Source organism: Euprymna scolopes, chromosome 29 (genome assembly GCF_053919585.1).
Source record: "Euprymna scolopes isolate OS-2025 chromosome 29, ASM5391958v1, whole genome shotgun sequence".
NCBI classification, from domain to species: Eukaryota; Metazoa; Mollusca; class Cephalopoda; order Sepiida; family Sepiolidae; genus Euprymna; species Euprymna scolopes.
In genome coordinates, this window is record NC_136510.1 from 49,192,579 (window position 1) to 49,219,834 (window position 27,256).

Below are 27,256 nucleotides of genomic sequence, written 5' to 3' on the forward strand. Positions count from 1 at the left end.
TGTTTACAGTGAACCTTAACTTTTAATAAACAGATTGGTATGCAATGACATAGGCTAAGAATCTTTAAAATATATATAAATTGGAAAAATGTGTGAACAAATGAAAAAAAAATGATCCGCTCCACTTGATGACATCAAGCACAGTAATATTTTAGTGAAGAAAATATGAAATTGATGTTCAGTGATTAGTTTGGATGAATGAGAAAATGTAATTGTTTGATGCATAAAAATAACTCAGTTGCTGTATTTGATATTAAGCAGCAAAATATAGTGATTTGAATATTTGGGAAAACATCAAACCAGATTATGTAAAAAGAAAAAAAAAAGATGAAATTAGAAAATATATATTTTATGTTTATGAGTTCTGCCAATCAAAATTTTGTGGCAGAAATTGGGTGATTACCATGCAATTTTATTTTGGTAAAATTCTTAAATTATTTGAATGTTTATTATAATTTCTAATTAGTGACTTGTTATAATCAAAATCCGCCCTAAAGAGTGTCCTTTCTTTTATTAGGTATCAGAGTAGGTATCAAGATTTCTACTTCTATACAAATGTGATATTTCAGATCTGTACATAAAAAATTTGTTGAATATATAGGTTGAGAATTGTTCTGTGTCGCTCTCTCTCACACACACACGCATTCTCACTTTTATAGATATAATAGATAGATTACTCTAGATATATTTCCATATGTCTGAATACCCTATATACAAATTTTCAAATCTGTAGATAAAAAAATTTGTTGAGTATATAGGTTGAAAATTGTTCTCTCTCTCTCTCTCACACACACATTCTCAATTTTAGAGATATAATAGATAGATTATGCTAGATATATTTCCATATGTCTGAATACCCTATATACAAATTTTCTAATCTGTAGATCAAATATTTGTTGAATATATAGGTTGAAAATTGTTCTTACTCTCTCTCTCTCTCTCTCTGGCTACCTCACACACACATTCTAACTTTTATAGATATAATAGATAGATTATGCTAGATATATTTCCATATGTGTGAATACCCTATATACAAATTTTCTAATTTGTAGATAAAAAATTTGTAGAGTGCATAGGTTGAGAATTGTTCTCTCTATCTCTCACACACACACATTCTAACTTTTAATGATATAATAGATTATGCTAGATATATTTCGATATTTCTGAATACCCTATATATAAAAATTTGTTGAATGTATAGGTTGAGAACTGTTCTCTCTCTCTCTCTCTCTCTCTCTCGCTCACACACACACACATTCTCACTTTTATAGATATAATAGAAAGATTATCCTAGATATATTTCTATTTGTATGAATACTCTATATACAAATTTTAAAATCTGTAGATAAAGAATTTGTTGAGTATATGGGTTGAGAATTGTTCTCTCTCTCTCTCTCTCACACACACACACACATTCTCACTTTTATAGATATAATAGATTATGCTAGATATATTTCCATATGTCTGAATACCCTATATACAAATTTTCAAATCTGTAGATAAAAAATTTGTTGAGTATATAGGTTGAGAATTGTTCTCTCTCTCTCTATCACACACATTCTCACTTTTATAGATATAATAGACAGATTATGCCAGATATATTGAAATATGTCTGAATGCCCAATATACAAATTTTGAAATCTGTAGATAAAAAATTTGTTGTATACATAGGTTGACAATTGTCCTCTCTCTCACACACACACACATTCTCACTTTTATACATATAATAGATAGATTATGCTAGATATATTTCTATATGTCTGAACACCCTATATACAAATGTTCAAATCTGTGGATAAAAAATTTGTTGAATGTATAGGTTGAGAATTTTTATCTCTCTCTTTTTCTCTCTCTCTCTCTCGCTATCTCACACACACGCATTCTCACTTTTATAGATAAAATAGATAGATTATGCTAGATATATTTCCATATGTCTGAATACCCTATATACAAAGTTTCAAATCTTTAGATAAAAAATTTGTTGAATATATAGGTTTAGAATTGTTCTCTCTCTCTCTCTCTCTCTCTCTCACACACACATTCTAACTTTTGTAGTTATAATAGATAGATTATGCTAGATATATTTCCATATGTCTGAATACCCTATATACAAATTTTCTAAACTGTAGGTAAAAAATTTGTTGAGTATGTAGGTTAAGAATTGTTCTCTCTCTCTCTCACACACACACACACACACACACACAAGTTCTCACTTTTATAGATATAATAGATAGATTATGCTAGATATATTTCTATATGTCTGCCTACCCTATATACAAATTTCCAAATCTGTGCCCAAAAATGTGTGGAATATATAGGTTGAGAATTGTTCTCTCTCTCTCTCTCTCTCACACATATTCTCACTTTTATAGGTTATATAGGTTGAGAATTTTTTGCTCTTTCCATCACTCACATTCACACTTTTATAGATATAATACATAGATTATGCCAGATATATTTACATATGTCTGAATACCCAATATACACATTTTCAAATCTGTAGATAAAAAATTAGTTGAATATATAGGTTGAGAATTGTTCTCTCTCTCTCTCTTTCTCTCTCTCTCACACACACATTCTCACTTTTATAGATATAATAGATAGATTATGCTAGATATATTTCCATACGTCTGAATACCCTATATCCAAATTTTCTAATATGTAGATAAAAAATTTGTTGAATATATAGGGTGAGAATTTTCCTTCCTCTCTTTCTCTCTCTCTCTTTCTCACACACACACAAGCTGAAAATTGTTCTCTCTCTCTCTCTGACTCTCTCTCTCTCTCTCACACACACACACATGGTCATTTTATAGATATAATAGATAGGTTATGCTAGATATATTTCTATATGTCTGAATACCCTATATACAAATTTTTAAATCTGTAGATAAAAAATTTGTTGAGTATATAGGTTGAGAATTGTTCTTTCTCTCTCTCTCACACACACATTCTCACTTTTATAGATATAATAGATTATGCTAGATATATTTCCAAATGTCTGAATACCCTATATACAAATTTTCAAATCTGTAAAGATAGAATTTGTTGAATATATAGGTTGAGAATTGTTCTCTCTCTCTCTCTTTCACACACATTCTCACTTTTATAGATATAATAGATAGATTATGCTAGATATATTTCCTTATGTCTGAATACCCTATATACAAATTATCAAATCTGTAGATACAAAATTTGTTGAGTATATAGGTTGAGAATTGTTCTCTCTCTCTCTCTCTCACTCACTCACTCACTCACTCACTCACTCACAAACACACACACACATTCTACCTTTTATAGATATAATAGATTATGCTAGATATATTTCCATATGTCTGAATACCCTGTATACAAATTTTCAGATCTGTACATAAAAATTAGTTGAATATATAGGTTGAGAATTGTTCTCTCTCTCTCTCTTCTCTCTCTTCTCTCTCTCTCTTCTCTCTCTTCTCTCTCTCTCTTTCACACACATTCTCACTTTTCTAGATATAATAGATAGATTATGCTAGATATATTTCCATATGTCTGAATACCCTATATACAAATTTTATAATCGGTAGATTAAAAATTTGTTGAATATATAGGGTGAGAATTGTACTTACTCTCTCTCTCTCTCTCTCTCTCTCTCTCACGCACACATTCTCACTTTTATGGATATAATAGATAGATTATGCTGGATATATTTCCATATGTCTGAATACCCTATATACAAATGGTCAAATCTGTAGATAACAAATTTATTGAATAGATAGGTTGAGAATTGTTCTCTCTCTCTCTCTCGCAACCTTACACACACAACCACACGCAAACATTCTGACTTTTATAGATATAATAGATCGATTATGCTAGATATATTTCCATATGTCTGAATACCCAATATACAAATTTTCAAATCTGTAGGTAAAAAATTTGTTGAATATATAGGTTGAGAATTGTTCTCTCTCTCTCACACACTCACATTCTCACTTTTATAGATATAATGTATAGATTATGCTAGATATATTTCTATATGTCTGAATACCCTATATACAAAGTTTAAAATCCGTAGATAAAAATACGTTGAGTATATAGGTTGAGAATTGTTCTCTCTCTCTCTTACGCACACACACACACACACACACATTTTCACTTTTATAGATATAATAGATAGATTATGCTAGATATATTTCCATATGTCTGAATACCCTATATACAAATTTTCAAATCTGTAGATAAAAAATGTATTGAATATATAGGTTGAGAATTGTTGTCTCTCTCTCTCTCTCTCTCTCTCTGGCTACCTCACACACACACACATTTTCACTTTTATAGATATAATAGATAGATTATGCTAGATATATTTCCATATGTCTGAATACCCTATATACAAATTTTCAAATCTGTAGATAAAAAATGTATTGAATATATAGGTTGAGAATTGTTGTCTCTCTCTCTCTCTCTCTCTCTCTCTCTCTCTCTCTCTCTCTCTCTGGCTACCTCACACACACACACATTTTCACTTTTATAGATATAATAGATAGATTATGCTAGATATATTTCCATATGTCTGAATACCCTATATACAAACTTTCAAATCTGTAGATAAAAAATTTGTTGAGTATATAGGTTGAGAATTGTTCTCTCTCTCTCACACGAAACTGTGCGCTCGGCTTCTTCCCCCCTTCCCACCCCAAATGCTTGGGAAACTGTGCACTGTTTTTGTTGGTTTTCAAGCTGCCTCTTCCCCCCCCCCACACACACACAGTTTAACAGTAGTAGGAGGTCAAGAGAAAGAGGGTGAGAGAGAGAGAAGAGTAAGTTGGTGAGAGAGAGAGAAAAGAGAAAGAGGGTGTTGGTTTTATATTTTTATTATCGTCTAATATTTTGAAAGCTGAATTTCTAATAAAATGTGCATCTATAGGAGATAATGCCTGGGAATGTGTTCCCCCCCCCCACAGTTTAACAGTGGTGTGACGTCAAGAGAAAGAGGGTGAGAGAGAGGGAAGAGTAAGTGGGTGAGAGAGAGAAAGAGAGAGAAAAAAAAGAAAGACGGTGTTGGTTTTGTGAAAAAAGTTGTTATTTACAATTGTTCGCATTCTTGGCCTTTTGGTCAAGATCAAAGTGTAGTATCTGTTCTTCAGATGCTGCACTTCTATTTCTTGTTCTCTTTCGGTGGAGGAGAAATCCTCCACGACTGAGACAATTTTTATTTTTGTACCTTTTCTCCACGTTAAAAAACGACCCTGGTGTCTAACTGTCCCGTGGGGAGGCATAATAAATAGGTACAATTGTTCGCCATTAGTGGATGTTGACGTCACGTCACGTGACATGACTAAGCGTTTTTTTTTTTTTAGTATGAATAACATTTTTTGTTTTAATTATAAAGTCTACACTTAATTTTATAGAAAATGATGTATATATAATAGAAAAAAAAAATTACTGGTTTTGTTGGATTCAAGTGGATCCCCCCCCCTCCAGTTTAAGAGATAGCAGGTCACGTGGTAATATACAAAATGGCTAGCGTAAATATAAAGATCGGTTTTTTTATCGACGAATATTTTGAAAGCTGAATTTTTTTTTATTCCTGTACATTTTTTCCTGATATTTTTCGTTAAAACTCTTGTATAAATACTATTTTTAACCAGTTAAATACGTTGGAGACATTGTCATGGAGTTTAATAATCTCTAGAACAAAGCAGAAGAGAAATTACAAAAGTATCGGTAAAACAAAGTGTTTGTTTACATTTGTTCGCCATTACTGGATGTTGACGTCACGTCACGTGACATGACTAAGCGTTTTTGGATTATGTAATATTAACATTAAAATGACAGGTTTTTTTTGGGGCCCCCCTAGGAGAGAAATGATCAGTTCACCCCCTTTTAATGGTCCGTTTGGTGTGGAATTTCGATATTTGTCATGCGGGTGATCAAGGTTCAATATGATACATAATTTGTCAACTTTGGTTGTGTCTGTCAAAAGTTTGAGCTGACGTCACGTCACGTGACACGTATTGAATAACGTTAAAATGACAGGTTTTTTGGGGGGCCCCCCTAGGAGAAAAACGATCAGTTGACCCCTTTCTACTGGTCCGTTTGACGTGAAATTTCGATATTTGTCATCCGGGTGATCAAGGTGCAATATGATACCAAATTTGTCAACTCTGGTTCCGTCTTTCAAAAGTTTTAGCGTTACAAACAAACATACATACATACATACATACATACACACCGATTTTTGCCTTTTATATATATAGACTAGCAGGGCTACCCGGCGTTGCTCGGGACCGTATAAACAATGAAAAAACAAAAGCAGATATTGAACATATGTTTGATTCTTAGGGGAGAGGAATCTTTCATCTCTATGTATTATTTGTTTTATCTACCCTAGGACTGATATTGTTCATGTTTTATCCCTAGCATAGGTAATTTACAGCATGTATATGAAATTGTTTTACCTTAGGGAGAAGAGAACAGGTAATATACAACATAATGTGTCTATATTACATCCCTGGCAACGCCTAGAAACCAGCTAGAACATGTATTTCAGTCAATCTTTATTATATCCTGGGCTATGCCGGGAAACCAGCTAATCTCTTTTTAGTGACTTGACCACCAAAATACCTCCCTAAGTGTGTCCTTTCTTTTGAACTTATTAGATATAGGTATCTAGAAATGTGTGTGAAATTTTGTTGAATGCATTGTTCACTATGATTTTCTTATTGTTCTACACAATATCAACTGTAGCGAAATAACACAGTAAACTTAGTGTAGTGTTAGAATAAAGAGCAAAGGAAAAAATTAGAATCATATTTTGTAATTGCAAATCTAAATTTGCTAGCATGTACCAGTATTTGCCAGGTTGTGGAAATTTGGAACTTATAACATATGTAGTGGCCTTTTCCTAGATACCTATTGCTAAAAATTATACTTTCATTTTGTTAGAAAAATCTCTCTTCAGATGCCCTGCATCATTCAAAATAAAAACAAATATTTTTATAATTGTTTCAGTATATTGCTACACAATGTGAAAGTTTTTAACGTTTGTAAAAAAAATCATGAATGTGCTTATATTGCAAAAAAGAAAATATCAGTGCACAGTATTGAAAGTGTTTGAGATTCAAAAGTCTGTAACATTTCTACTAACTTCATAAGATGTCATGTGAGAAACTGAATTGAATATCAAGACATTATCTGAAGCGTTTTTATTTTGGTGTAACATATGTGTTTACAGTGAACCTTAACTTTTAATAAACAGATTGGTATGCAATGACATAGGCTAAGAATCTTTAAAATATATATAAATTGGAAAAATTTGTGAACAAATGAAAAAAAAATGATCCGCTCCACTTGATGACATCAAGCACAGTAATATTTTAGTGAAGAAAATATGAAATTGATGTTCAGTGATTAGTTTGGATGAATGAGAAAATGTAATTGTTTGATGCATAAAAATAACTCAGTTGCTGTATTTGATATTAAGCAGCAAAATATAGTGATTTGAATATTTGGGAAAACATCAAACCAGATTATGTAAAAAGAAAAAAAAAAGATGAAATTAGAAAATATATATTTTATGTTTATGAGTTCTGCCAATCAAAATTTTGTGGCAGAAATTGGGTGATTACCATGCAATTTTATTTTGGTAAAATTCTTAAATTATTAGAATGTTTATTATAATTTCTAATTAGTGACTTGTTATAATCAAAATCCGCCCTAAAGAGTGTCCTTTCTTTTATTAGGTATCAGAGTAGGTATAAAGATTTCTACTTCTATACAAATGTGGTATTTCAGATCTGTACATAAAAAATTTGTTGAATATATAGGTTGAGAATTGTTCTGTGTCGCTCTCTCTCACACACACACGCATTCTCACTTTTATAGATATAATAGATAGATTACTCTAGATATATTTCCATATGTCTGAATACCCTATATACAAATGTTCAAATCTGTAGATAAAAAAATGTGTTGAGTATATAGGTTGAAAATTGTTCTCTCTCTCTCTCTCACACACACATTCTCAATTTTAGAGATATAATAGATAGATTATGCTAGATATATTTCCATATGTCTGAATACCCTATATACAAATTTTCTAATCTGTAGATCAAATATTTGTTGAATATATAGGTTGAAAATTGTTCTTACTCTCTCTCTCTCTCTCTCTGGCTACCTCACACACACATTCTAACTTTTATAGATATAATAGATAGATTATGCTAGATATATTTCCATATGTGTGAATACCCTATATACAAATTTTCTAATTTGTAGATAAAAAATTTGTAGAGTGCATAGGTTGAGAATTGTTCTCTCTATCTCTCACACACACACATTCTAACTTTTAAAGATATAATAGATTATGCTAGATATATTTCGATATTTCTGAATACCCTATATATAAAAATTTGTTGAATGTATAGGTTGAGAACTGTTCTCTCTCTCTCTCTCTCTCTCTCTCTCGCTCACACACACACACATTCTCACTTTTATAGATATAATAGAAAGATTATCCTAGATATATTTCTATTTGTATGAATACTCTATATACAAATTTTAAAATCTGTAGATAAAGAATTTGTTGAGTATATGGGTTGAGAATTGTTCTCTCTCTCTCTCTCTCTCTCTCACACACACACACATTCTCACTTTTATAGATATAATAGATTATGCTAGATATATTTCCATATGTCTGAATACCCTATATACAAATTTTCAAATCTGTAGATAAAAAATTTGTTGAGTATATAGGTTGAGAATTGTTCTCTCTCTCTCTATCACACACATTCTCACTTTTATAGATATAATAGACAGATTATGCCAGATATATTGAAATATGTCTGAATGCCCAATATACAAATTTTGAAATCTGTAGATAAAAAATTTGTTGTATACATAGGTTGACAATTGTCCTCTCTCTCACACACACACACATTCTCACTTTTATACATATAATAGATAGATTATGCTAGATATATTTCTATATGTCTGAACACCCTATATACAAATGTTCAAATCTGTGGATAAAAAATTTGTTGAATGTATAGGTTGAGAATTTTTATCTCTCTCTTTTTCTCTCTCTCTCTCTCGCTATCTCACACACACGCATTCTCACTTTTATAGATAAAATAGATAGATTATGCTAGATATATTTCCATATGTCTGAATACCCTATATACAAAGTTTCAAATCTGTAGATAAAACATTTGTTGAATATATAGGTTTAGAATTGTTCTCTCTCTCTCTCTCACACACACATTCTAACTTTTGTAGTTATAATAGATAGATTATGCTAGATATATTTCCATATGTCTGAATACCCTATATACAAATTTTCTAAACTGTAGGTAAAAAATTTGTTGAGTATGTAGGTTAAGAATTGTTCTCTCTCTCTCTCACACACACACACACACACAAGTTCTCACTTTTATAGATATAATAGATAGATTATGCTAGATATATTTCTATATGTCTGCCTACCCTATATACAAATTTCCAAATCTGTGCCCAAAAATGTGTGGAATATATAGGTTGAGAATTGTTCTCTCTCTCTCTCTCTCTCTCACACATATTCTCACTTTTATAGGTTATATAGGTTGAGAATTTTTTGCTCTTTCCATCACTCACATTCACACTTTTATAGATATAATACATAGATTATGCCAGATATATTTACATATGTCTGAATACCCAATATACACATTTTCAAATCTGTAGATAAAAAATTAGTTGAATATATAGGTTGAGAATTGTTCTCTCTCTCTCTCTTTCTCTCTCTCTCACACACACATTCTCACTTTTATAGATATAATAGATAGATTATGCTAGATATATTTCCATACGTCTGAATACCCTATATCCAAATTTTCTAATATGTAGATAAAAAATTTGTTGAATATATAGGGTGAGAATTTTCCTTCCTCTCTTTCTCTCTCTCTCTTTCTCACACACACACAAGCTGAAAATTGTTCTCTCTCTCTCTGACTCTCTCTCTCTCTCTCACACACACACACATGGTCATTTTATAGATATAATAGATAGGTTATGCTAGATATATTTCTATATGTCTGAATACCCTATATACAAATTTTTAAATCTGTAGATAAAAAATTTGTTGAGTATATAGGTTGAGAATTGTTCTTTCTCTCTCTCTCACACACACATTCTCACTTTTATAGATATAATAGATTATGCTAGATATATTTCCAAATGTCTGAATACCCTATATACAAATTTTCAAATCTGTAAAGATAGAATTTGTTGAATATATAGGTTGAGAATTGTTCTCTCTCTCTCTCTTCTCTCTCTCTCTTTCACACACATTCTCACTTTTCTAGATATAATAGATAGATTATGCTAGATATATTTCCATATGTCTGAATACCCTATATACAAATTTTCTAATCGGTAGATAAAAAATTTGTTGAATATATAGGGTGAGAATTGTACTTACTCTCTCTCTCTCTCTCTCTCTCTCTCACGCACACATTCTCACTTTTATGGATATAATAGATAGATTATGCTGGATATATTTCCATATGTCTGAATACCCTATATACAAATGGTCAAATCTGTAGATAACAAATTTATTGAATAGATAGGTTGAGAATTGTTCTCTCTCTCTCTCTCGCAACCTTACACACACAACCACACGCAAACATTCTGACTTTTATAGATATAATAGATCGATTATGCTAGATATATTTCCATATGTCTGAATACCCAATATACAAATTTTCAAATCTGTAGGTAAAAAATTTGTTGAATATATAGGTTGAGAATTGTTCTCTCTCTCTCACACACTCACATTCTCACTTTTATAGATATAATGTATAGATTATGCTAGATATATTTCTATATGTCTGAATACCCTATATACAAAGTTTAAAATCCGTAGATAAAAATACGTTGAGTATATAGGTTGAGAATTGTTCTCTCTCTCTCTTACGCACACACACACACACACACACACACACACACACATTTTCACTTTTATAGATATAATAGATAGATTATGCTAGATATATTTCCATATGTCTGAATACCCTATATACAAATTTTCAAATCTGTAGATAAAAAATGTATTGAATATATAGGTTGAGAATTGTTGTCTCTCTCTCTCTCTCTCTCTCTCTCTCTCTCTCTCTCTCTCTCTCTCTCTCTCTCTCTGGCTACCTCACACACACACACACACACATTTTCACTTTTATAGATATAATAGATAGATTATGCTAGATATATTTCCATATGTCTGAATACCCTATATACAAACTTTCAAATCTGTAGATAAAAAATTTGTTGAGTATATAGGTTGAGAATTGTTCGCTCTCTCTCACACGAAACTGTGCGCTCGGCTTCTTCCCCCCCTTCTCACCCCAAATGCTTGGGAAACTGTGCACTGTTTTTGTTGGTTTTCAAGCTGCCTCTTCCCCCCCCCACACACACAGTTTAACAGTAGTAGGAGGTCAAGAGAAAGAGGGTGAGAGAGAGAGAAGAGTAAGTTGGTGAGAGAGAGAGAAAAGAGAAAGAGGGTGTTGGTTTTATATTTTTATTATCGTCTAATATTTTGAAAGCTGAATTTCTAATAAAATGTGCATCTATAGGAGATAATGCCTGGGAATGTGTTCCCCCCCCCCCCACAGTTTAACAGTGGTATGACGTCAAGAGAAAGAGGGTGAGAGAGAGGGAAGAGTAAGTGGGTGAGAGAGAGAAAGAGAGAGAAAAAAAAGAAAGACGGTGTTGGTTTTGTGAAAAAAGTTGTTATTTACAATTGTTCGCATTCTTGGCCTTTTGGTCAAGATCAAAGTGTAGTATCTGTTCTTCAGATGCTGCACTTCTATTTCTTGTTCTCTTTCGGTGGAGGAGAAATCCTCCACGACTGAGACAATTTTTATTTTTGTACCTTTTCTCCACGTTAAAAAACGACCCTGGTGTCTAACTCTGTCCCGTGGGGAGGCATAGTAAATAGGTACAATTGTTCGCCATTAGTGGATGTTGACGTCACGTCACGTGACATGACTAAGCGTTTTTTTTTTTTAGTATGAATAACATTTTTTGTTTTAATTATAAAGTCTACACTTAATTTTATAGAAAATGATGTATATATAATAGAAAAAAAAAATTACTGGTTTTGTTGGATTCAAGTGGATCCCCCCCTCCAGTTTAAGAGATAGCAGGTCACGTGGTAATATACAAAATGGCTAGCGTAAATATAAAGATCGGTTTTTTTATCGACGAATATTTTGAAAGCTGAATTTTTTTTTATTCCTGTACATTTTTTCCTGATATTTTTCGTTAAAACTCTTGTATAAATACTATTTTTAACCAGTTAAATACGTTGGAGACATTGTCATGGAGTTTAATAATCTCTAGAACAAAGCAGAAGAGAAATTACAAAAGTATCGGTAAAACAAAGTGTTTGTTTACATTTGTTCGCCATTACTGGATGTTGACGTCACGTCACGTGACATGACTAAGCGTTTTTGGATTATGTAATATTAACATTAAAATGACAGGTTTTTTGGGGGGCCCCCCTAGGAGAGAAATGATCAGTTCACCCCCTTTTAATGGTCCGTTTGGTGTGGAATTTCGATATTTGTCATGCGGGTGATCAAGGTTCAATATGATACATAATTTGTCAACTTTGGTTGTGTCTGTCAAAAGTTTGAGCTGACGTCACGTCACGTGACACGTATTGAATAACGTTAAAATGACAGGTTTTTTTGGGGGCCCCCCTAGGAGAAAAACGATCAGTTGACCCCTTTCTACTGGTCCGTTTGACGTGAAATTTCGATATTTGTCATCCGGGTGATCAAGGTGCAATATGATACCAAATTTGTCAACTCTGGTTCCGTCTTTCAAAAGTTTTAGCGTTACAAACAAACATACATACATACATACATACATACATACACACCGATTTTTGCCTTTTATATATATAGAAGACTAACGGGGGGGGGGTACCCGGCGTTGCCCGTGTGTTTGGAGGTGTGTATGGTTTTGGGTGTAAATCAAAACTCCGAGGGGGGGCGGGTAAAATAAAAAAAAGTTTTGGTAGGTGAGTATGAGGATCGAACCCTTGAGGCGAAGTTGGAAATTAAAGTGTGAAAAAAAAAGTGCGACTTTAACCATTGACCCACCGCAAGATACTAACGGAAACACGTTTGAATTTATTTAATTACTTAGATTTGACAGGTGCACGTTTTAATGATTTAATAAGGTCAACTTTGACTGCGGGATAGTATTTCATCAATTATTGACGTTTTTGTTGAATTAAAAATTTCAGATATCAAAATAAAGGCAATTTATTACTGGCAGCAACAAATTGTTTTGAATTTAGTAATTTTTTAAAACTTGGTTTCCACTATCAAATTTTACTATAAAGTTCCTATATAAGAGAGCTACAACAATTTTTGTAAAATTTGGAAAATGAATTTGGTGCATAAAAGCTATAGAATAAGATTTTAATATTTCTTTAAAAAAATATAATGTAATTATTTGTATTGACAAAAAATGTAAGTATTTTTATATTTTTGAGTTGAGGTTTAGTTTTTATTCAAAAGTATTTTTTTTTTTTTAATTTTAGATCAAATTCATCAAATTAATAACATAAAAGATTTATAATGACCAAACGATATCATAAGTAGTTTGATTAAACAAATAAAAGTGTACTGGCATGCAACAGCTGTATTTTTTTTATATATATATAATACTAGCTGGGAGTCCTGATGTTGCCCGGTATGAAATGAGGATCAACAAATGTTCCAAACTACCAATACTCATTTTTCAATCAAATCAATTGATTGCCTGTTCTAGTCGGGGACTCATCGCAGTGCACCAAAAGGAAACTTCACATCCCTCTCCGCAATGATTTCATCGACAATACATTGTAGTCTACATTGTATTGTTGATTTTATAAAATTACTAGCATGGATATCTGGCATTGCCCTGGTCCACATGCTATACTAAGGATATTGAGCAGTTTTTCACTATTATGTCAACTCTTTGGTGGGCAACATCGATGCCCCAACAACAATTGCAAAAATAAAAGATACTTAAAAAAAAACGGATAAAAGCACGAAACTGTAATATCTCTAAAAAAGAAGTATGTGACAACCTTGCCACTAGATATTTGGGCAGAAGGGATATGGAGAGAAGATGCTATTCTCCAGAATGTTGAGCACTTTTTGTTGCCTATCCTCAAAAAATTACAAAGAAAAAAAAAATAAATCAAAACAATTTTTCTTTCAATCAAAATAACGTGTGCCCATGCAATTGAAAAAAAAAAACAAAAGAAAGAGTGCCACGGTGCCCGGGCTCGAACGCAAAAAAGGGAAGAAGGCAAAAAATTACAGGCAAACACTTTTACCCACATGGCCACGAGTGCTTATGATGTCATGGTGTTGTAAAATAAGAATTTTAAACATAGTTTTAGTTTGATACGCGAAATATGCCCCCCCCCTTCAAAAAGTGGTCCAGTTGACTACTTGAATCTTTTTTCTAATTTTCACATATGCATCCAGAGCATTGCCCTTTCAGATGGTACTGGTTTCAACCCAGTCCCATTTGGATGACAACTTTCTAGCAGACACACACACACCGCCTTTATGTAATAAACTGGCATGAATACCTGAGGTTGCCTGGGTGGACATGAAGTTTGGTTTGGACACAGCTGCTATACTAAGGATATTGAGCACTTTCATCAATACTCTCCCAACAATTTCAATAATAAAAGAATTGAATCGCCCCCAAAAAGAAGTATGTGACAACCTTTCGACCAGATATTTTGGGAGAAGGGATATGAAGAGAAGCTATTCTCTGAATATTGAGCACTTTTGTTGCCCGTGCACTGGACTCCCCCCCCCCTCCCCCAAAAAGAAAACAAAGTAAATGAATCAAAATAACTTTTCTTTCAATCAAGATAGCAGTGATAAATGCGACAGAAAAAAAATGAGCCAGGGTAGCCGGACTCAAACCTGCAACAGAAAAGAAGGAAAAAAAGTCACGACAAACATGTTTGCCAACATGGCCACGAGTGCTAATGACGTTATGACATTGCAAAATAAGGTTTTTAAATATAATTTTAGTTAATCACGCCTGTGTGATTTGCGAAAACAGCAACATGAAAACTGATCCCCCTTCCAAAAACTGGTCCAGTTGACTGCCACAGAATTTATATTTTGTTCTAATTTTCACATTGCTCCTTTAGATGGTACCGGTTTCGACCCGGTCATATGCGGCTGACAAAAGTTTTTAGCAAACATACACACACCAACACGCGAATATCTATAAGGTTGCTAACTATAGTCAGTCAGACTGTTCTTTCTTTGATCAGATATTTTCAATTATCGATTTTCGATACTTATCAAAGGCATTTCGATACAAAACTTATCTACAGTAAAAAAAAACACTCCCAGGCACATAAAGTACATTTGTATGAAATTTCAAAAAAGCCATCCAAGCCATTTCAGAGTTCATAAGAAACAAATTCCCATATATATAAACAGATCAAAGTTATGTCATACTTTAATTGCCAGTTTTGAAGCAAAGAAGAGCTAACATGTTTCTAAAAGAATCAAAAGCTTAACTAAAACAAATTAAAGTAAACAAAAAAATATTGTTAGAGTATTGTTGCCAGATGTTAATCATACATCATCAAAATGAAATTTCATGGAAAATGTCTTCAAATACCTGTAGACCCCCCCCTCCATCTACCTGAAAAAATTGATCCGTTCATTTATTTATAGCTCTGTGACAAATTTTGAAATAACAATTTTATTATTGAGCTTCATTTGAATCTGGAATTTGATTTTCATAAGAATTGCTCTGAACTATATAAAACAAGTTTCTTATCACGCGCGCACACACACACACACATGTGTGTGCACGTTGAGAGAGACGGTTATGTTAAGAGAAAATATAACAAAAGTATTTATTGGATTTAGAATTTTTTTTTTTTTTTTTTTTTTTTTTTTTTTAAGATGTACTACTACCAATTTCTTTTGTTTATTTTTATCTATTCCTTCAAACTGAATTTTCTTTCCAAAAATGTCTACAAGAAATTCAAACTTTTGGTATACATCTGGGGATGGGGTAGTCAATGAAAGAAACAAAATAAAGACTTCCGGGCAACACCAGGTTGATATAATTCAGTATTGTATAAAATACATGCTTACAAAGTTTAAAGAGATTTTAAAATTTGATAATGAAAAAGAAAACAAACCTAATCATTGGTAATTATTTATCTTTAATCTCCGTACGTATTACTCTGTATTAGTATGCAAAGAGGTTTAACATAAGAGAGAGACACAGACAACAAAGACGTTTGGCCTATATTATACTGGCTATACAATTTAGTGCATACTATGCACACAAGCAAGGCATGTTATGCACTGCAACCTTGCCTTGTTATGTGCGAGTGTGCTCCTTACCAAGTGTCTTAAGCACCATAATCACATATGTTCATGTTGAAGAACAGTTTTAGCAACTTTCACTCAAACTTGAACCTCTTGCTGTTTTATTAGCCACTGATTTACACATGCCATTATTAACTCATTTAAGGTCAATAATTTTAAGGTCGTTTTAAGCCTCTAGCCTTTTTAAGATTGTATCAGTAACATCCTGATAATTTCAAACCAAGTCTGTTATTCAGTCTCTAAAGACTGAAGAGGATCTCTATACATTTTAGAGTTTTATTTCTAGTTGATTTGTCCGAGTAGTGTTGTTTATATGAACATGCATTGAATAGATAAACATTGGTTAAAAGATGAAGTTATGAATTCAATCCTTGCATCAGGTGAAGACAAAAACATTAACTCTTTTTAAAAAGTAGATGTGCAACCTCATTATGATGAATTAATGATACTAAGCAAATATTTGTAAAAAAAACAAAACAAAGTGAAGATTGTATTGTTTTATTTTTGTTAAATTATGTATAAAAGCATTTTGAGTATCACATATCGAAATTTAAAAAAAAAAAAAAAGAATCTTTATTAAATACAATAGTAGACAATATATCAAATGTGATCACTCAATTTTTACATTCAAAATCAAAGTGATTTTTTTTAATAAATCTATATTTTTTTGTGCATTCTAAATTAAAGCAATTTCTAACCGAACATAATTTTTATTTTAATCTTTATACTTTTCAAAAAAAAAACAAGTGTTGTGTATTTTATTTTGTAATTTTATTTAAATTTTGTTCTTTTTTTGTTCTTTTTAGTCTGAGAGTAAATTGTACAGTCCATTGTGTGAAAAGGTACATTCTGGCGCCAAATTGTCGAAGAGAGAGTCACTTAAGGTAAGAATTTTTCCTTTTAACATTCTTGAATTTATTAATTATTTATTAATTATTATCTTGATTGTTAATCGACTGGATAAATTATCAACCTACATTTATAAAATTATGAAACGAAATTGACAGACAGACAACACTAAAACTAAATCTACATTTCTTGTCAGTGCTCTCATCTCTATTAGTGACAGATAGTGTGGAACTCGGATTCGACTGTATGATCATATGCAGACCTCTCTGATAGTGAAGACAGGATTGTTGTTTATTTGTGGACTGTTATCCTCAACTTCATAGTTGTTTCACAACGTTTTGACTAAAGGATTCCAGTAATAAAATGATATAGGATTCTTATTGTTGTGAGCTGTTGCCTCTGATAACATCATGAGCAATCCCCTTCTCCATTTCATTAGAAAATTAGAGGAAAAAAATCTTATCTATATCTCAAGTTTAATTTTGGTATAATTTATACTGTTATAGATTATATATTTGTATGGATATAGAAAAAAACTAAAAAAAAAAAAGATAGCTAGACAATGGTATGTTTAGAAACCTTCCAAACTAATGGTAATTTCGTATTTAGCCATTCAATAATATCTAACAGTTTACAATTATTTTTTTATTTGAAGGCTAACAATATTTTATAAATAGTTATTTTCAATTATTATTGGAGTTTAATTTAGTTTGGAATTGAAAATTGATGACCAAAATCGTGGCAGTTAAATCTAAGATGGTGGCTTGAGAATCTTCCAATATAGTATTGGATGGTTTTTATTTATTTTTTATTTTTTTGCAGGGTTTAAAGTGAATTTTTCATTTTTGACCTGCAATTCTTTCATTCTTATGTTTTGTTTTGTTTTTGAAATGCTGTCCGTTTTTTTTTGTTGTTGTTTTTTTTTAATTTTTTATTTTATTAATATTTGATCATCTTTGAAAAGCAATCAAATAAACCAAAGACAGTATTTTTCGTTACAGAAGACAGTAATTAAAAAATATAGACATTTGCCAAAATAAAAAAAACAAAAATTATAATTGTGGCTTGATGCTTTCATTTAATCTTTGAAATGCAACCAATCAGTATATATGCTCTGAAACTAGAAACGTAACTTCATTGAGCTTATTTGAAACAATTTGGACAATATTATAACGGATATAGACCTAAAATGATTTAATATAAATTCAGGAATATATATATATATATATATATATATATATATATATATATGTGTGTGTGTATATATATATATATATATATATATATATATATATATGATCACTTGTCCTTCCTTGCATTACAGGGAAGTCATTTTGGTTTTTAATTTGTATTTGTTTGCCGATTTTTCAACTTGTAGTATATTCTTCAACTTGTAATGGATCATTTCTCTTGCTAATTTCTATTTTTCTTATTTAAGATGTTTCATATTAGATTTCATCTGGGCTGGATTAGGTAAAATTAAAAAAATAAATTGTAGCAAAATATATTGGCAATAACAAAAAAAAAAATGGCTAGTCAGAAGCAAAGTTTGGTTTGTCAGTTTAAATGCTCTTTGGGCGTATCTTTGAAAAAATTGAGAGTAACATGTAGGTGATAAAATGAAAGACACGACTCTCCAGGTATCACTCTATCATACCAGTTTCTTTAAGTTTTTATTCTCCCAATCTTAGACAAGAGTCCAAAGGCAGATAGTTTACTGGAATGAGAAGTACTAGTTCCTAGATAGTAACACTAATGTGCACTAATATAAGATTCTGTGCAAAAATCCATCAAAACTGGATTAATTTTTTAGCAAAATGAAATGAGCACATATGTACAAGTATAAGCTTTAGTAAAACAAGAAATACAAGGCTTGGAATCCCTCCGTCGTTAGTGTCTCTCCAATTCATTTGGTAACACATTTGGTTGCTTAGCATGCTGCTTTCATGATGGATGTTTTTTTTTTTTTTTTTTTTTTTTTTTTCAATCAAAGCAAGATAGTTATTGATAAAGCTTGTTTGATTTAATTATGTCAAAACGAGGAATGAAACCAGTTCATTTGTTGACGACTTGCTGGCAGTATCTTCGCAATGTATTTTTCAATCAATTTGATGAAACTAAAAACAATATGGCTTCCGTTTTTTAATGTTGTTTTTCCTATAGTTGATGACTTGCCGGAAGGAGAGTAGAAAATGGATCTTGGGTTTTCTTTTTTGCAATCTTGTTACTCTCGCTTTCTTTATTTTGTCTTTTAGTCCTCACATTCCATTAGCGATGTTCTTGATAAAAGTGAGAGATTGCTTTTCTGGGTTGAAATCTATTCGCATAACATTTGTTATTGACTAGGTTTTGACCTTAAAGTATTTTTTAACTCCTTATATCAAATGGCTTCATGTTTTGTATGAAGCGATTTCCTTAAAAAAGAAGTATCTTTACAATATATTTTTCAAACAATTTAATCAAACTAAAACAAGATGACTTCTATTTTTTTAATGTTGCTCTATAGGATTCAATTTCTGTTTATAATAGTCTTGACCACTAATCTAAAATATGACTATAGTAGTTGGCATAGCCTACAACATAAAAACTGATTTGTTCAGATCTTTTAATCCATGTAATTCACTGAAAAGTCTATTTTAGCATTCAATTAAACAAAAGCCAGTTGATTTGTATGTAATAGAATATCTTAAGGATACTTACTGATCTAGATTGTGTCAGACTTAGTTGTAGGCACACTTACATGTAAAGGTCAAGTAGTGAGAAACCGATGACCATTAAACTGTGCTGGTCAACTGGTTGATAAAGTAAATAAATAAAAACAATTCCAGATATTTAAAAGATCATGGTTACATGATAAAAATAAAACAAAAATGTTAAAAAAAAAAATATGTAGGTTACAAAAAATTTTAAGTTGGTTGAACACTGATTTATCAAACAATGTACAGCTTATGTGTGAGTATATATCAGATTGACAAGAAAGTGTGTGTGGTTTTTAACTTTTAAATTCAGGCTCAAACAAAAATTTATTGAGCAAAATAAGTTCCATCAGAATCAATGCACCTTTGGCAACGCAAAACAAGTGTATTTATGCTAGTAAAGTAAAAATCTTGTGTTCTCATGGCAATGAAGTTGCTGAAGGCGTTTTTGATATTGCTTGAGTTTTTGAAGCATTTCTCACGCAGAAAGTTGTTGAGATGCTTGAAAAAGTGGTAATCGGTGAGTGAGAGGTCTGGAGAGTATGGCAGATGAGACAGTTTCGTAGCCCAATTCATTAAACTTCTGCAGGGTCGGTTTAGCAACGTGCAATCAGGCATTGTCATAGAGGAGAATTGGGCCTTTTCTGTTGACTAATGTTGAGTGTTGTTAAAGTTTGATACATTTCATCCATTTGTTGATAGTACTTCTCCGTCATAATGGTTTCACCTGCATTCAAAAAACTAATGGATAACACCAGTTGCAGACCACCAAACAATCGTTATGACCTTCTTTTGGTGCAACTCTGGCTTTGAGAAGTATTGTGGAACTTTGTCAGTGTCTAACCACTAACCTGAGCATCGCCGGTTGTTGTAAAGAACTCACTTTTCATCGCAAGTCACAACCCAGTTGAGAAACGTGTTGTTCTTGTTGCATAAAAGAAGAGAAGGTAACACTTCATAACTGCATTTATTTTGGTTATCATTCAATTCGTGAAGCACCCATTTATCAAGTTTTTGTCTTTCAGAACTTGATTATAGTATTTAATTATATCATAAATTTTATAACTCTCTCTCTCATAAATATTTTTACTGTTCATAGACATACGTTTCATGTTCATCAACAATCATGGATGGTGTAACTATCTATTAAAACGTGAATAGTTTAAATTCAAGCTTCTTACAACTCAGTTGTTCTGACAACCACATTTCAATTTGGAGATAAGCTTTACTTTTTTTTTTATTTTGTAAATACAATAAAAAACATTTATCTATCCAAGAGAAAAAACTACCTTCTGGAAGTGATGAATTGTTATTTTAAAAACCAACATTCTGAACATTGAGTTGCCTAAAACATACATTTTCAAGGGATTTAATTCAATCCTGGAAAATACATTGTTTTTCTTTCTTTGAAATCCTTGAGATTATGCTTAATTTTAGGATTATCCTAAGCATTTTCTGAAGAGAGATGAAACAACTGTAAAGAATCTTTTTAAAAAGAAAATGGTAGGAACTTGTATGTAATGTTTTTTGTTATATGTATTATTGAATAGAAGTGAAAGTTCCAGTTTGTTTCTATTTTGATCCTAGTTTTCAAGTTGCCAGAACAGCAATATAATGTTATGCTCCATTGTGAATAAGAACTCTCTATATTTGCAAATGTTTGCAACTCTTTACCTGCCATAACAAAAAACACCATCAACAACAATAAAGATGTTAAAAATATCAATTTATTTTATTATAACTAGATGTACCATAATCATAAAGTAGATGAAAAAATAATGAAAAGTATCATAAAAACATTATTTAACTGGAATTCATTATTGAGATGAGTATTATTTATCAATTTATTTATTGTGGACTGTTATCCTCAGTTGTTGATTCACAACGTTTCGGCCAACTATTCCTCTGGCCTTCATCGGGTGGTAACCACGACGGGATAAGAACTCTGAATCTCCTAACTGCCTTCTCAGCAATTACTGTCATCCATCTATTGACTCCAAATTCCTATTTACCATATATCATAAAAATCTAAAACAGCTAATTTATTAATACAAAATAATCTGACTTCTAATAAGAGTTTACTAAAAATTGGTAATTCTGCATAGATTTTCAAAATGCCTGATCAGAAAATGTCTCAACAAATAATACATATATTGGCATGACTAGAACAAGTGTCTCAGCTCCTCTGAAATATTTTAACACAAAAAAACCATTGCCGTCCTTGCTGTCTCAAGTTGTAACGTTTGTCTCCCCATCATTACTCCTTATTTACTTGGAACAAAAACCCACCATCAAGCTTGATATGAGAAGGTATATCAAAATGTTTTTAAAATTTTCTTAATCAACTTAATAAATTCACTGATTTTAATTTTGTAACATAATGAGTCAAAAACATTTGCAAATATGGCAAGTTCTTATTTGCATTGCTGCACAACATTAGATTGTTGGTTTGCAAACTCAGAATATTGAATAAAAAAAAAAAAAATTTAAAAACGAACAGGAAATTTCATTTCTGTTTAACTAAACATATATCAAGGAAAAATGCTTCCTAAATGTGTGTGTGTGAATGGATAGATCCTAACACTGGAACTTATATAAGTGTTGCAGATAGATTTAACTTTTTCATTTTTGTAAAACAATTGTATTCGATAACTATGCTTTCAGGACTTTTGTTAACTTTATATATGAAATGTTTACAAAATGTTCAGTATTCACTGATTTTCATGTTTTAAAACTTTTTCTTTTTTTTTTTTTGTTTCCAGATGCAGAAAAAAAATTATCGCAGTCAAAAGAAACAAGTTGCTCGGGAATTACTAAGCACCCTCAGTGATCCGACTGTTATTATTTTGGCAGATTGGTTAAAAATCCGAGGCTCACTAAAAAGTTGGACAAAACTGTGGTGTGTGCTGAAACCAGGATTATTGATCCTTTATAAAAGTCAAAAACAAAAAGTAAGTGTTGCCCTTATTAATTGAATTTATAGACTTTTAGATTCAGACATAACGTCTGTCCGGCCCACTTCACCTTGAAAAGCCAAGCTGTTGTTGCTTCGTGTTTTATGATTGTATGCGACTGAATTGAGAAAAAGTAAAAGTATTTTGTTTCCATTTTTTTTTTTGGAAAAAAAGATTTTTGTTTCCACTAATCTTATATTTTAAAGAGTACAAAATAAAATTTATAAAGTAAACTTTTGTTACCAAATAGAAAAAAGTTATTAAAGTATTTTATTGAAAGCCTGAAAAAATTTTTTTAATGAAAACAAATCCGGACATAATTTGCCATCTTTATTACTATAACTAGCAGGACTCGTGTACTGGCATTGCCTGGTGGAAGTGTGTTTCCCATCCCACTTGTCAAAAAAAAAAATTTTAAATTAAGTATGGTTGTTAGTTGAATCCACTACACGCCCATAATAATGTCAGGCACTGGCACCCGTGGACAAAATGAATGTACTGTGGCCATGTACAGACGCATTTCATATATATTTATACATTGAAGTTTTCATCTTCCAAGTAATAGCGTATTAAATATGATTTTTTGCCACAAAAAAAAAAAACAGAGGCTGAGATCAGTGTAGTATCTGTTCTGATACTGCATCTCGCCTTTTCTAACCTCGATCAGTGTAGGAGAAATCCTTCTAGACTGCGTAATTTATATTTTTGTTCCTATCTAGTGTACAAAGCAACTAAATAAGAGCTAACGTTTGTATAGTAGCGACGTGTCGAACTGTAATTTGTAATGTTTTGTTGTGATCGTTGCGGGCTGCGGCGTGATAAAATAATGAACAAATACAGTTTTTTTTTTTGTAATGATAAATCCTAATGGTCTTGTTGACTGAGTACTTTGGTAAGATTTGCTGGTATAATATAATCCAAAAATGTAAATGGAAAAATATTTTATGTAAAAGAGTGCATCCATAAAACAAAAAAAAAATTAAAAATAGCAAGTAACCATTCTAGATTAGTTTTGCGTTGCAATGTATTCTAATGCTTTTATTAGGTTCAAAGAACAATAACAGTTATTGTATTTTTTATTGGAGACATGGAACTGTTTTCTATGGAAATGTAACGAATTCATTTATTTTTAAATCACAGAATTTTGTAATATAGTAGTTTGCCAAAAAAAAAAAATGGATTTTAAGAAAAGAAATATGTTGGAGGCTGAGATCATGGTGTAGTATCTGTTCTGATACTGTATCTTACCTTTTCTGGCCTCGATCAGTGGAGGAGAAATCCTTCTAGACTAAGTCAGTTTGTATTTTTTTTTTTTGTGCCCTTCCAGAGTGCGATGCACCTTTTCAATTTAGTTGCGTGTTAAAATATAAGTTTGATTATGTGTTGTGGTTGTCGTCGTGCTGCAATTAAAGAAAAATACGTTTTCGTATTTTGTAAAGTGTAAAAATTTTTGTGTTGTATTTATTATTTTTGTGATAAATCCTGATGGCCTTATTGACTGAGTACTTAGGTAATACTTACTAGTATAATAAGCCAACAAAAAGAAGTTAAAAAATGTTCTAATAAAAAAAAAAAGGAAAGGGCTGTATATCCAAAATGTACAAGTAGCAAGTAACCGCTCTAGATTAGTTTTGCTGTGCAATGTATTTTAATGCTTTTATTAGGATCGAACAAAAATAAGCATTAATGTGTTTTTTATAACACATGAACCCCTTCCGTAAAGCACTGTAGCCACTTTGTTCATTAAGTACCGAACTGTAAGATAGTAATTGATGCAATTATGTGACTCATGTGCTTTGGTGGATTATCGTGTTCTTGTTGGCAATTTTTTTTAGTAATTTAATCTTTTCAAATCTGTCATAATATTTATTTTTCATCGCTTCTTTCATTCCTAACAGAATAAATCTGAAAAGTGCATGTAAAATTTGTCGTATTATTCCTGAGAAACTAAGTTTATGTGTAATAAGGAGAACGTGGCCTCGCAGTCATAGTGCTGAACAAATGTGTAAATAAACTTACCTATTGGATAGGAGTGTAAAAAAGTAGGAATGCAGTAAAGTCTAATTGCATGCAACATTGTTGTTGGCAATTTTTTTAAGAACAGAAGCTTTTTTTTTTTTTTTATATTGTACACATTGACTGGCAAATAAGTAATAATCCCCGATAAACTAAGTATTTGACAGAGAACTCTTCATCACAGTCATAGTAATGTACATAGGTGTAAGTAAAGTTACCTTATGTAAGACAACCAACCCAAAAAAGTCACAGGCTACTGTAATGTGTTGGACAATTTCACTAAAAGCAGAAGTTGTGTTGTCTGTAAAGGACATCCTGAAGGGCCACAGAATATATTTGTAAGTGATGCTATACTTAAATGTTCGTTTGTTATTCCAGAATATGGGCATAGTCAGAGCTCAGCGAATCGAAGTAATCAGAATTATGCTGGAGAGAATTCATTAATTAGGTAGTGTAAAACGGAAAGATTATGTTTTGTATATGTATGTAATAACTATGTCTATGACAATAGCATATTCTTTTCATTGTTTTGACAATCGAGTATGTATCCATTGATATCTTATATGCTTTTATACAGAGTGATGTGGTTCTCGGTTGATTAACTGTCAGATATATACTCAAGAGTCAAAACAATGAAAAGAATATGCTGTTATCATAGCCCTAGTAATAACCAATTAATGGCGGTCCAAACACAGTAGCGTAAGAAAATGTAGAACTTGCCCCGCTGTCAACTGGTAGTGGTGAGAGCACTAAATAATGAGAGAAAAATAGGAATTCGTTCCTCTGTAGATGTAACGATTGTGATGGTGTTTCTCATAGGATATAATGTAACGTTTTATTAGCATGAGTGAATGTGGCAGAAATGGTGGTCGTAAGCCATATAAGATAGTGGCTATCAGGGTAGATGTATTGAATTTGTATGTGGCATGTGTTGTTGAAAACCTACACTACTTTGGTTCAGAGGGCAATTTCTGTAATCATTTTTATTATATAGTAGATGAATGAAATTAATATTTTCTCAATGGAGATAAATATTAAGTATCACGCTTAATTTGCTATTTTCATATCCTTTTGTTTTCATGCATGAGCAATCAACCAACTGAAGTCTTTTTATACATGCGTGCGTAGAGTGTTTGTATGTTTTTTATTCTTTGCATCGTTGTTTATTTTCATTGTGCCGTTTCATGAATGCCCGTCGGGTCTAGTAGTTGTCGATCTTCTTGTCTGTTAAATGAAGATGCATAAAACTTCTCGTACATGAGAGACAAGGAAAGCATTCATTGAGTTTTTGAAGGTTTTATTAGAGAGAATTGACTTGGGAAGGAGAGACTAATGCTTTACTTGTTAAACTTTTCTATTTAACAAAATGATTGATACGTAGACATTGATAACATTCAGCTTCGATTATTTCTACATTATTAGTGCATAGCTTTTGTATTGCTTCCAACGGGAAGACTGAACTCTAGGTATCTCCATGGCGGTGTGTAAAACGTTGGCATCGTGCACATTAACAGCAATGTCATTTTGTGTGTTTGTGTCAGTTTCTATGGATGGGCATTTGCGTTATAATGGTTAATGGAAGTAACTTCTTTTTTTTTTTTTTTTTTTTTTTTTTTTTTGCTATGGATAAAAACAATATAAGACTTACCTTTTGTAAAATAGATTTTTATTAACGAACTACACAGACGAGAGTTTATAAAATAAAATTAATTTTAACGTCTTCTGTTGACACTTATGTATCTAAAGATAATGTTGCTTACAGGCCTCCATACTTTTTTGAAGAAAGGCGCAAAACATAAGGATCACCCTCTATCAATTCAAATAATAAAATTAAAACAAATTTTTTAGGCCGATTTTTAGATTTGCAATTTTTATTCTCTCAATAGTCTTATATTCTTTTATATGAATATATTTTTTTATTGTTGGAAACTTATCAAAAAATCTGTTTAAACTTTATATCGCATAATATTTGAATTTAATATCATTTAAAGCTTTTTAAAAATAATTATTTTTTAGAATTCTATTTTTTGTTGTAATTCAAATAATTATATTACTGAGGGGAAAAAAAATTATCGAAAGTTTTTTTTTTTTTTTTTTTTTTTTTTTTTTTGTCCAATTTTATTTACAACTTTAAGGTAAATGAAAGAAATAACAGGATTATATATATATATATATATATATATATATATATAACTATTTTTTAATTATTTAATATTTTCAGCTTGAAAAAATGTTGAAATTTTTATGGACCTACATTTGTTGTTTTTTTTAAGTTTTTTTTAATATGAAATATAGGGGAGGTAGAAAAAATTTCCTCTAATATATTTAATGAAGCCTGCTTAAT

The 27,256-nt window shown here is 31.3% G+C and overlaps 1 protein-coding gene and 2 pseudogenes across 5 annotated transcripts in view; all 3 read left to right on the forward strand.

The window, feature by feature from the left end:
- Window positions 1-27,256, forward strand: part of LOC145252644 (oxysterol-binding protein-related protein 8-like) — a 232,894-nt gene that overhangs the window by 157,971 nt on the left and 47,667 nt on the right. For all 5 annotated transcript variants that reach the window (XM_080112382.1, XM_080112384.1, XM_080112381.1 and 2 more), the window contains 2 exons: window positions 17,204-17,281; window positions 22,705-22,893. In XM_080112382.1, the coding sequence (XP_079968508.1) occupies window positions 17,204-17,281; window positions 22,705-22,893 (267 nt within the window). The remainder of the gene's footprint in view (window positions 1-17,203; window positions 17,282-22,704; window positions 22,894-27,256) is intronic.
- LOC145253012 (U2 spliceosomal RNA) lies at window positions 5,072-5,205 on the forward strand (annotated as a pseudogene).
- LOC145253008 (U2 spliceosomal RNA) lies at window positions 11,756-11,889 on the forward strand (annotated as a pseudogene).